At 46.8% G+C, this 12,232-nt stretch overlaps 1 protein-coding gene across 1 annotated transcript; it reads left to right on the top strand.

Moving 5' to 3' along the window:
- The first annotated feature begins 2,379 nt into the window (after window positions 1–2,379).
- On the top strand, window positions 2,380–5,538 carry ODF4 (outer dense fiber of sperm tails 4). Its single transcript, XM_044250607.1, has 4 exons — window positions 2,380–2,830; window positions 4,575–4,748; window positions 5,016–5,150; window positions 5,354–5,538. The coding sequence occupies exons 1-4, from the start codon at window positions 2,380–2,382 to the stop codon at window positions 5,536–5,538; spliced, it is 945 nt and encodes a 314-aa protein (XP_044106542.1).
- The last annotated feature ends 6,694 nt before the right edge of the window (window positions 5,539–12,232 follow it).

The following is a 12,232-nucleotide window of genomic DNA, read 5'->3' on the forward strand; positions in this document are numbered from 1 at the left end:
ATCATGTTTACAGCGTAGTCTTCTGGGAGTTAATGTTTTTCGGGAGATACTATATTTCCAAAATTCTGTGTTGTTTTGTGTTACCGTTAGAACTGCTTGTTAGGATGAGAAACTCTTAGAAATTCCAGGAAAATGAAAACAGATCCAAGGAAGGAAACGAAATCCTGAGGATCATCAGCTCTGCTCAGCCTCCTGACCCAGATGCCCCTGACCATGGCCGAGGGTTCTAAGGATGGCGCTTGTCCTTGGCAGGGCCAGATCGCGTGCAGACTTGGCACGGAGAGGTCTCTGCTCTGGTAATTGAAGGAGTAAGACGGACAACTTGAGGTGTGAGGGTCGCGTTTCTCATCGTGTGGACCAGAGGAGAAGAGGAGGTTGGTCTGGTGAGGAGGAGAAGAATGCTCAGGGATGAGCGGGCACAGAGCCAGACTGTCTGTGTCTCCAAAATTCCCGTGTTGGCAAGCTAACCCCAAGGTGATGCTTTTAGGAACTGGGGCCTTTAGGCGGGGGTGATTAGGGGCTTTTGGGAGTCTGTCCTCACAAATGGAATCAGTGTCTTATAAAAAAGACCCCACAGGGCTCCTTGGTCCCACATGAGCATGACAGGCAGAAGTCCGAGACCTCCAGCGGGCCCTCACTGGCCCAGGCTGGCACGATGAACTTGGACTTTCAGCCTCTGAAAATGTGAGGACTACATTTCTGTTGCTTACAAGCTACCCTGTGTGTGGTGTTTTGTCATGGCCTCTGGACGGACTAAGAAACCAAAGAAAGGGGACGCGTGGGTGGCGCAGTTGGTTAAACGACTGCCTCCGGCTCAGGGCGTGATCCTGGAGTCCCGGGATCGAGTCCCACATCAGGCTCCCAGCTCCATGGGGAGTCTGCTTCTCCCTCTGACCTTCTCCTCGCTCATGCTCTCTCTCACTGTCTCTCTCTCTCAAATAAATAAAATAAAATCTTAAAAAAAAAAAAAAAAAAGAAACCGAAGAAAGAGCTCTCACAGGATTTGAATTCCTAATTCCAACTGTAACTTGGGTCTAGCCCTTGGAATTCACGATGAACTCCCCTTTTTGCTTAGGCTAATTTGGGTTCTCTTGCCATTTCTGTCTCTCTCTCTCTCAAATATATAAATAAAACCTTTTAAAAAATTAATAATGTAACAGTCACCACTCTCACTTTCTGGGAATTTACTATGAAGCAATGAATGCTTACTGTTTCTTTACCTCATTCGATATTCAGACCAAGTCTGAGACAAGTCTCATTGTCCCATGTTACAGATCAGTAAACTGAGGCACATAGAAGCTAGAGGGTACATGCGAGTTCACAAGCCTGTACTCCTCTCTCTGCCTGTTGGACCCCAAAGCCTGTGTTCTTAAACACACATATCACTGCCTCCACAGCGTAAACCAGCTCTGGTGGGATTCAAACTCACATCCTAAATCCAAAAGCCTTTTTTCTTGGGAGAGTTCCCAGGGTCTCTCTTCTCCCAGAAGCCACCATGATCAGGTGACTCATTTCTATTTTCTTAACTTAACTAACTCTGTTTTCTTAACTTAACTATTTTCTTAACTTAACTTAAACTCTATTTTCTTAACTCAACTTAACTTAACTATTTTCTTAACTTAACTTAAAAAGGAAGTTAGAAAAAAAATATCTCAGCTTGTGGAGCTCCTGGCTGACTTAGTGGGTGGGGCATGCAACCCTTGATCTCGGTCTTATGGGTTCGAGCCCCACGGTGGGTGTAGAGATTACTGGAAAAAAAAAAAATCTTAAAAAAAAGAAAGATCTTAGGTTGTGCGATGCCCGCCCACTCCTCCTTAACCTATGTCCCTCCCCTTCTAGTACTGAGGGGAAAAAGAAGGGAAGAAAGTACAGAGAAGAGGGAGGGGAATGGCAAGGGTTCACCAGTGGGCGTGGGAGGGAGGGGAAGAGGGTGGGGAAGGCAGTGAGAGGGTGCCCCCCCCCACTTTGGAAGACAATTCCAAAGAACAATGGAGGGAGGCTCTTTCCCTGAGGACAAGCGCCTTCTCCCTCCTGCTCTGCCAGCATTTGTGGGTAGGGTCAGGGCAAAGCACACAGGAAGAGAAGCGGGCACCGTCAGAAACCATAACTCTTAGGAGTGGGGCTGTCCCATGGGCCCCTCCCCCACTTGACGAACCACCCCCCCCACCCTTCAAGAATATTCCATGGCAGTTAGGAGCCCTGTTTCACTGAATGGGTTGTGCTTTCCCCGCCCCCAGGCCCCGTAGTGCAAAGAGCTCTGCTGCATAAAAATATTTACAAGATGAGGGACGACTGAGTCCAACAAGGGAGAGGGGGAATGGGGTGGAGGGGAGAGGGGGAGACAGAGGGTGCGCAAGATGGGGGCAGGGGACTTTAGGGATGAGTCCCCTGCGTCAGGAAAAGAAAGGGATGAACACTGGAAACTTGGAAGGGAAGGGGGGTGCTGAGAAACAGGAGGGGGTGGAGGAGAGTAGGGAACAAGAAGTCGGGGAACAGAACTCATTCTCTGAGCCCAGCGGGAGCAGGCAGGGGCTCAAGGATAAGCACTCAGAGCCCCGGAGGGTCTCTGTGTTGCCCCTGCAGTGGAGAATTACCCACAGCTCCCGCTGGATAGCGCAGGTGCTGGCCTCCGAGCTCAGCCTGGTCGCCTTCGCCCTGCTGCTGGTCATGGTGTTCTCCAAAAAATGGCTGGACCCCTCTAGAAGCCGCTTCTACCAGCGCTGGCCCACCAACGTCAGTGCCGGAATCTACACGGCCACCCACGTCATGTCCATGGGGCTCCTGGAGATCTGCAGATCCAACAACTGTTTCCACTCAGAAAACTGGAAAGGTGAGACCCTCCCCAGCCCCATCCCACCCCAGGGCTTCAGTCTGCCTTGGTCACTGTGGGTCACCCCATACCCTTGTCCCCTCCTTCTGGTCATCCACAGTGATCTGACCCGCAAGATGGCTTCACCGGTGGAGAACACCAAGGATTGGTCTTCCTGTCCCCATCCATCCTGGCCACATCACTTTGCCTGACTCAAATCACTGCTTTAGGGAAGGTTCTGAGCCTCGTCTGGGGCTATCACCATGTTGCAAGGGGCATAGACTCTCAGTGCCAGTGCATCACTCCTTAATCACACAACTCTCCCTGTTATATGGGGAAAAGAGCTCCAGGGAGGTAGGGATTGCCTTCCTCCAGGCTTGTGTACCCCGAGGGTCCAGCTTTGGGAGGAGTCCCCAGGATGCTGTCCCTCCCCGGCCCTGGCCCCAGCCTCTTTTCTTCTCTTCTGTCTCAGGCCCTGCTTGTTCCTTCCTTCCTAGCCTCTCGTCGCCCTTCACTGCCAGTTCCCGTACTTAGAACACCATGTCTCCCTTCACTGTTCCATGTCGCTTTCAAAAAGCATGATAGTGGTGTGCCTGGGTGGCTGAGTGGGTTAAAGCCTCTGCCTTCTGCTCAGGTCATGATCCCAGGGTCCTGGGATGGAGCCCCGCATTGGGCTCTCTGCTCAGCAGGGAGCCTGCGTCCCCCCCTCCCCTTGCCTGATTCTCTGCCCACTTGTGATCTCTCTCTGTCAAATAAATAAATAAAATCTTTTAAAAAAAGAATCCTGGCTTATTTAAGGAGGGAAAATGATATTTCATTGTTATCTCACATGTGCATTTCTGGAGCACTTGGGTGGCTCAGTTGGCTAAACGTCTGACTCTTGATTTCGGCTCAGATCCTGATCTCAGAGAGTCATGAGCTCAAGCCCTGCATGGGGCCATGTGCTCCATGAGGAGTCTGCTGGGGTTTCTCTCTCTAACCCTCTACCCTTTCCCCAGCAAGTACTCTCTCTCTCTAAAATAAATACATAAATCTTTTTTAAAAATGCATATTTTGGGGTGCCTGGGTGGCTCAGTGGGTTAAGCTCCTGCCTTCGGCTCAGGTCATGATCTCAGGGTCCTGGGATCGAGCCCCACGTCATGCTCTCTGCCCAGCAGGGAGTCTGCGTCCCCCTCTCTCTCTGCCTGCCTCTCTGCCTGCTTGTCATTTCTCTCTCTCTCTCTGTCAAATAAATAAATAAAACCTTTTTTTAAAAATATGCCTTTCTTGGGACACCTGGGTGCCTCAGTCTGTTAAGCCTCTGCCTTCGGCTCTGGTCATGATCCCGGCGTCCTGGGATCGAGTCTTGCATTGGGCTCCTTGCTCAGCAGGGAGCTTGCTTCTCTCTCTGCCTCTACCTGCTTGAGCTCTCTCTCTCTCTCTCTCTGAATAAATAAATAATAAATAAAATGTTTTTTAAAATGTGCATTTCTTTTTTTTTAAGATTTTATTTATTTATTTGACAGACAGAGATTATGAGTAGACAGAGAGGCAGGCAGAGAGAGAGGAGGAAGCAGGCTTCCTGCTGAGCAGAGAGCCCCGATGCGGGGCTCGATGCCAGGACCCTGAGGTCATGACCTGAGCCGAAGGCAGAGGCTTTAACCCACTGAGCCACCCAGGCGCCCCCAAATGTGCATTTCTTTAGTTAACCTTTTCTCATGTCATTCGATTATATATTTTTTCCCTTTGTGAATCTTATGTTCATCCTGTTTCTCGTTTTCTCCAGATAATTACAAGCTGTGGACCAATCACCCAATCTTCGGGGTGGCCGTGATAACTTTCTGCCTGACGCTGGTGCTGGGCTTTCTCTTTACCATCTGGTTGCACCTGCCGTACATACCCAGTCTTCAAAGACTGCCCTGCTTCAGCTGGGTTGGGACTATCATGAGCTTCTTTGAAGGTACCCCATGGCTCTGGAAATGGTCATTGGTTTCTCCCCAGACACATCTTCCGGGTCTTTCTCCATCTTTCTTTCTTTGGGGGTAGGGCAGGGGTTTGGCCAAACAGAACTTTTCGTCCTTGAGAACTGAGCTCTGCCATTTCCTTGTCCCCGGAGAGGTGGGGTTGGAGGGGTGGATGGTGGTTTGTGGGTGCATCCCAGCAGGTGAAGGAAAATCCCTGTGGGTCCTCAGGCAAGAATAAGCTCTCTCTGGTTCCTATCTCCTAGTTTTCCTTATTTTCTTCACCATGATGTTGTTTCCTATTAACCTCTGGATATTTGAGTTGAAGAAGAATTTATCAATCCCCATTGGCTGGAGCTATTTCATAGGCTGGCTGGTGTTTGTCCTCTATGTCACCTGTGGTGAGTGGCCTGAGGGCCCCAGGAAGGAGAAGACATGGTTGGCTGGGACAGAGGAAGTGTACAGGGAGGCAGTTGGTGGGGGCAGGCTGGCAATTTCCAGGGACAATTTCTTAGGGATTGCCTTTTCCTTTGGCCTCACCTCGCTGGCCACATTCTTCCAGTTCTCCAAAATTTCTCTCCCCCATCCCTTTGTGATTTCCCAGCAGCCCTGTGCTACTTCAACCATAAACATTTCTGGAGGGTGATTTTGAACCGTCCCGCTGGCACCATGCTCTGTAGCAACTTTTCCAGCCCCCAAAAAAACTTGGAGACGAAGCTGGTTGTCTCACACAGCTCGGGCGACCAGCAGGACGTCCGAGATCCTGAGCAAAAGGAGGCATCTCCGTAAACTTGTCGGAAATCCTGGCGCCACGTTCTGCCCATTCATCTGAATCCCTGTCCTCATCCTTTTCTCACAACCTTGGGGTAGGTGGCGTGGCAGGGCTTGGCCTCCCATCACTGCAAGGAGTTAGGGAGGGAGGATAGTACTTCTCCTCCTTGTTCCTATTTGCTTATAGCTTGGGCAAAGTGGAATAAATGGTCTCTTGTTATCATGTCTGGCCGTTGTTGAGATAAGACAACAACTTGAAGGAGAGGAAGGGAGAAAGAACAACTTTGTTTCCCAATCGTTCCTGCCTAGGAGCCTTTTGGCACCCTGGGTTCCCAGAATTGCCCAATTTCTCCCGTAGCGCACGTGGACACAGGTGAAACTCCTCTCAGGAGCTAAGCCTCTTTCAACTTTGTCCCCACTGTTCCAACATGTTTAGTGGGTCGAGGGGAGTGACCAGGAGGGAGAGATCATTTGTGAACTAGTTGCTTTATTCAGAGTGAACAATTCAAGAGCAAACTGGCCCTAAGAGGCAGGTCATCTGGGGGTGTGGCTATGCTGTGTGCACGGGGCAGCCATCCCACCTTCTGTGTCCAGATCAGGTGACAGAGAAGTCCTAGAGCCCTGTGCCTGGGTACCACCATCTCCGCCTTCACCTCCATCACAACTTCACCTTGACCGATACCTCCACCAGCACTTCACCTCCACCATCCTTACCTGGTTGCTACCGCTCCCCTCCTAAGCCTCCCTTGTTCTCCACCCTGTAACAGCAGGACTAAAACATGACATGAAGGAAAACATTAGAGCGGGCCCTAAGCTCAAGACACAGACTGCACGTTTGGGTTATAACCTGAGTCTCACGAACAGGTGCATCACCCACTGTTGGCAGCACTGGTGATGACTATTGGGATTCAGACATCCTGCCCAGAAAGGCTGGCTTCCGAAGAGAGGAGCCGTACCTGATCTTTGTCATAGCTCTGCACATGCCAGTCAGCTAGAGGAGGGAAAGGACAAATAATGAGTGGACTGGATATGTTGAAACTACTTTATTAGGTTGAACCACACGATACTGCTGCTTTAGCAGTTAAATGCCAGCAACTTCACAGAGTTCAACCTAATCTATATGAACAATTTCTCTTTGGTTTTGGGGCTCCTTTAAAATTCTTATTTTTATCAGACCTGACCAGCAGTAGTGGGATTCCTAACTTAGCTCCAAGCAAACATTCTGAGCAAAGAATAGGATACAATGGCTTGAAATTTGGGCAGAACAGGCATTCCGCAAATCCTTACTCATGGTCCCTCTTATGCTCCTTCTTCCTGGTAGCAAGGATCTATCGAGGGACTTATTGAATTAATCATCCTTGGGGAAGGGACATCAAACAGAGGGATGTCATGACCTCAGATATCTATCTATCTATCTATCTATCTAGATCTATCTATCTATCTATCTAGATATATCTATCTATATAGATATCTATATATCTATATAGTTCACAGACATTCAAATATATATAGATATATAGATATAGATATCTATATATCTATATATCTATATAGATAGATATATATTTGGAGAAAGGGAATTTGTAATTTGGAAGAAGTCATAAACTCAAATGCCTACAGAGGCTAGGCAGGTAGCATAAATAAATAAAGGGGGCTAAACTTCCAGTCTATAGTTTCTCTCTTTTGATAAAGACTTAGTATATTATCTATTGCTGGATAACAAATCATCCCAAACTTAATGGCTTAAAATAATAAACATTACATTATCTCATATAGTTTCTGGGATCAGGAATCCTGGAAGAGCTTAGCTGAATGGTTCTTGCTCAGGGTCTCTCATGAGGTCATAGTCAAGATGTCAGCTGGGGCTAGAGTCATCTGAAGGCTTGACTGGGGATGGAGGACCTACTTCCATTGCTATGACTGTTGGCAGTTCTTGCCACAAGGGCCTTTTCATGGGGCTCTTAGGTTGTTGAAGATAATGCCCCCCACCCCTCAAAGTGAGCGATCTACGAGTAAGGAAGGAGGAAGAGGTGGAGGAAGAGGAGAAGCACCAGTGTCCTTTATGACATAGTCTTGGAGGAAATACATTTACTTACACATTCTACTTGTCGGAAACCAGTCATTAAGTTCACCCCACACTCAAGAGGAAGGGAATTAAGTTTCACCTCTGAAGGGGAAACGTATCAAGAATCTGTAGATTACATTAAAACCACCATATTCAACCTTCTGGTCACAGATTATTTACATTCCTCCTCTTGCAACACACATATACCTCTCTCAAGGCCCTGAAAATCCACATACCAGCAGAGCATCAATCAGCAAAAGTTCAAAATTCTACTGTGTTGTGAGGAAACTAAGTCCTCATGGGGTCTTTAAGGATTTCTCCAATAAGAATGTGGAATTTGCACTCAGAGAGGTGTATGGACATGAAGGATTCATTACATCCACGGGTCCTAGAAGAAGGAGGCATGATATTCCATATGGAGGCCACATAGGAGGGGTGCCCAGAGAGTAGGCTCAACCATGCAGATGGGGAGCTGAAAGAGTGAGGACCCATAGCCATGTGTCTTTATTTGGGTCAGGGTGGAGCACACAGGCAAATGTATGAGGGAGTTTCATTAGTGCATTTAAAGGTTACTAGGTTATAGTCAGGGGAGGGCAAGAAGGGGAGCTTGTGGCAGGATCCAGCCTCATCACACTGGTGCACCTGCTTGCATGCCCACAGGAAGGACCCTGCAAAAAGGTGTTCAACTGAAAGCCAGGTAAGAGAGGTTTCAGAAGAAACCAAACCTATTACACTTTATCTTGGACTTCTAGCCTCTAGAACTGTGAGAAAATAAATTTCTCTTGCTTGAACTGCCTAGTCTATGGTACGTTGTTACAGCAGCCTTAGCAAACTCATATATCACCTATATTAGTCCAGATGCAAGATGAGACTTTGTATGTAATGCCTGAAGAACAGTTGTTCTCACTTTGAATGTCTGTGAACTATAGAGAAACGACGTGACCATCTCCCCACATATTCAGAAAACAACAGCGGGACAGTCAAGGGATAATCATTACAGATGTTACTGCTTAAAAAGGGCCACAGTGATGTATAATGAACACTGAGTAATGTAGAGAATTGTCAAATCATTATGTTGAACACTTGAAACTGATATAACACTGTATGTCAATTACAATTCAATAACAAGGCTGGGGTGGGAGGAATGAGAGGCACACAGGGGTCACTGGTCCATAGCAGTTTTGGAAACCAGCTGGGAAGATGTTGAAATTTCCTTGATTCAGTCCTGGTGCACCTGAGTGACTCAGTCATTAAACGTCTGCCTTGGGCTCAGGTTATGATCCCAGGGTCCTGGTATGGAGCCCCACACTGGGTTCCCTGCTTGGCGAGAAGCCTGCTTCTTCCTCTCCCACTCCCAATGCTTGTGTTCCCTCTCTTGCTGTCTTTGTCAAATAAATTAAAAAAAAAAAAGATTCAGTCCTATTTCTGTCCAGAACCTGTTTCCATGGTTGTTGTTGTTGTTTTAGATATAATGCATATGTGATAAAATTTACCATTTTAGGGGCGCTTGGGTGTCTCAGTGGGTTAAAGCCTCTGCCTTCGGCTCAGGTCATGTTCCTAGGGTCCTGGGATCGAGCCCCACATCAGGCTCTCTGCTCAGCAAGGAGCTTGCTTCCTCCTCTCTCTCTTCCTGCCTCTCTGCCTACTTGTGATCTCTGTCAAATAGATAAATAAAATCTTTTTTAAAAATTACCATTTTAAAGTACATAATTCAGATGTTCTGGTATATGCACAATGTGCAATAATCACCACTGTCCATTTTCAGAACACTTCACTTCTCTAAGTATTCCCCATCACCCATTGCCTTCAGCCCTTGGAAACTACTAGTTCACTTTCTTTCTATGCATTTGCTTTTTTGGGACATTTCATATAAATGGCATCATATGAATACAGTTTTTTTGTGCCTTGGTTCTTTTCTTAGCATCATGTTTTCAAGGTTCATTCCTGTTGTAAAACGTATCAGTACTGAATAGTATCTCATTGTATGGATATGTCATATTTAAAAAATCCATTGGTAAGTGCATGGACATTGGAGTTGCATCCACCCTTGGGCCATTATGAATAATGCTGTTGTGAAGATTTCTTTCTTTCTTTCTTTTTTTAAAAGATTTTATTTATTTATTTGACAGACAGAGATCACAAGTAGGCAGAGAGGCAGGCAGAGAGAGAGAGGAGAAAGCAGGCCCCCGGCAGTGCAGAGAGCCCAATGCGGGGGCTCGATCCCAGGACCCTGGGATCATGACCTGAGCCAAAGGCAGAGGCTTTAACCCACTGAGCCACCCAGGCACCCCTGTTGTAAAGATTTCTGTCTGAGTTTTCATACATACGTTTTCAATTCTCCAGGGTGTATAACTAGGCATGGACTCACTGGATCACATGGTAGCTCTATGTTAAACTTCTTGGGGGAACTGCCAGGTTGTTTCTCAAAGCAGCTGTGCCACTTTACCTTCCCACCAGTAACATGTAAGTGTTCCAAAGTCTCCACATCCTGGCCAACACTTTTATTATTTATCTTTTGGATTCTTGCCATTTTAGTCAATGGCAAGTGGTATCTCATTGTGGTTTTGATTTGGATTTTCCTAATACATTTCCCCAAGACGTGTCTCCTGTGCCTTTCGGCCATTTGTATGTTCTCCAGAGCTCCACCTGTGAGGCATTGGGCACTACCTTCTGAATCACGCTTTCTTTCCACAAAAGGCAGCCTGTATTTGTAGCTGTATAATTTTCTCAGCCTACATTCTGCTGGTAGAATTTTGGGGTCCAAAGCCCTCTCTTTTCTTTTTGTATTGTCTCTATCATTTGCAGACTGTGCCGTAGACCACATATCTGTCAACTTTATTCTGTGAAACACTCTGTGGCCTCTTGAGATTCTTACTGGGATTGACTCCATTGGACAAACATGGCTTCCAGGCAAAGATTAAGGGACAAAATGCGGGTGCTGCAGCTTAGCATCCCTCATGAATTTGCAGTCAAAGTATTGGCGGGAGCTATGCTTGTCTCCCTTCTAGGAGACTCACCCATATAGGACTGTTTGCTGGAGGTCTAAATGTCTTGCCATGTGGACCCAAGGAATGCTTAAGAGTTCTCATGACATAGCAGGTGGAACGTTCAAGAGCAAAAAAATATCTACAAGAGAGAGGAGAGAGTTGCAATCTTTAATGATGTAGTGTCAAAAGTCATACATCATCACTTCCACTGCATTTTGTTTGTTTGAAGAGAGTCTCTAAGTCCCAGCCCATACTCAAGAAGAGATGAATTAAGCCCTTCTTGAAGGGGCAGTATTAAAGGATTTGTGGACATCATACCATTAAACTTTTAACAGGACAGTATGATTGGAAATGACAAGGCACTATTTCAGCCCACGTACATTACTGCCTATTTTCTGGGTCACCTAGATGGCTTAGGGCATCCCCCAGACCTGAAGTTCTTCCAATTCCTGCCAAATTCTCCTTCCACCTCTCCAGTTCCTAGCCAAGATTCTGTTCAACTCCATGGTGATAGACAGGGCCCTCCCACTGTCAAAGTTAGAGGCTTGGAGGCAGTAGGAGACCAGCACAGGTATCAGCCCATCCTCAGGAGTCTTGTCTCAGCCTTGTAGGTTCTAGTTTAGTTCTTGAACTCACTTTCACATCTTTCCTTCCCGACTGCCTACTCTGACAACTTCAGGTTCTAGAATTAGGCACAGAAACATCAGTCTTACATAGCGTATTTAATTGACTCCCCACCTGCAAAAAATAAATCCCTTAGTCGTTCTGCTTCGTTGGTTGAACCTTGACCAGTAACCAGTAACACCAGTAATACCAGTAACACCATCTGGGCCTGCTATTCAGTCCATCCTCTGAGTTTTCATTTCAGTTATTGAATTTTTCAGTTCTAAAATTTCCATTTAGTCATTCTACATATTTTCTACTTCTTTGCAGAGACCTATTTTTTCATTTGTTTCAGGCATGTTTCTAATTGCTTGTTGAAGCATGTTTGTGACGCTCCTTAAAATCCTTATTGGAAAATCCCAATCCCAAGGACTGTGTCATCTCAGTGTTGTCATCTGCTGGGTATCTTTTCTCATTCAACTTGAGATTTCCGGGTATGCTGCAGGATTTTGTATTGTATCCTGGACATTTTTAAAAATTACATCATAAGACTCTGGATAGCATTTAAATCTGTTTCGGCAGTCCCTCTCTGACATTGTGCCATGGGGAAAAGGAGTGTTTCCTTGCGAGAGTGTGGTGGGAGTAAATGTCCTGGTTCTCCACTCCTGCCTATTTTAGACAGGGAGAAGGGTACTTCATTACCGCTGGTCAAAGGTGAGATTTCAGGTTCCCCACTAGGCTTCCCTAGGTGGGAGGGGGAAGGGTGCCTTGATATTGCTCTACAGGTGACTTCTATTGGGGGTGAGGTGGGGGCCTTTTTTGGTTTGTTTTGTTTTTTTTTTAAAGATTTTATTTATTTATTTGACAGACAGAGATCACAAGTAGGCAGAGAGAGGCAGGCAGAGAGAGAGAGAGGAGGAAACAGGCTCCCTGCTGAGCAGAGAGCCCGATGTGGGACTCAATCCCGGGATCCTGGGACCCCGAGATCATGACCTGAGCCGAAGGCAGCGGCTCAACCCACTGAGCCACCCAGGCGCCCCTGGTTTGTTTTGTTTTT

The sequence above is a fragment of the Neovison vison genome, chromosome 5, assembly GCF_020171115.1.
Source record: "Neovison vison isolate M4711 chromosome 5, ASM_NN_V1, whole genome shotgun sequence".
Classification (NCBI taxonomy): domain Eukaryota; kingdom Metazoa; phylum Chordata; class Mammalia; order Carnivora; family Mustelidae; genus Neogale; species Neogale vison.

Coding starts and splice junctions, on each gene's coding strand:
- ODF4 (XM_044250607.1), top strand. CDS start 2,380: ATGAGTCCCCTGCGTCAGGAAAAGAAAGGGATGAACACTGGAAACTTG. Junction 2,831..4,574: donor CCACTCAGAAAACTGGAAAG/GTGAGACCCTCC, acceptor CGTTTTCTCCAG/ATAATTACAAGCTGTGGACC. Junction 4,749..5,015: donor TATCATGAGCTTCTTTGAAG/GTACCCCATGGC, acceptor CCTATCTCCTAG/TTTTCCTTATTTTCTTCACC.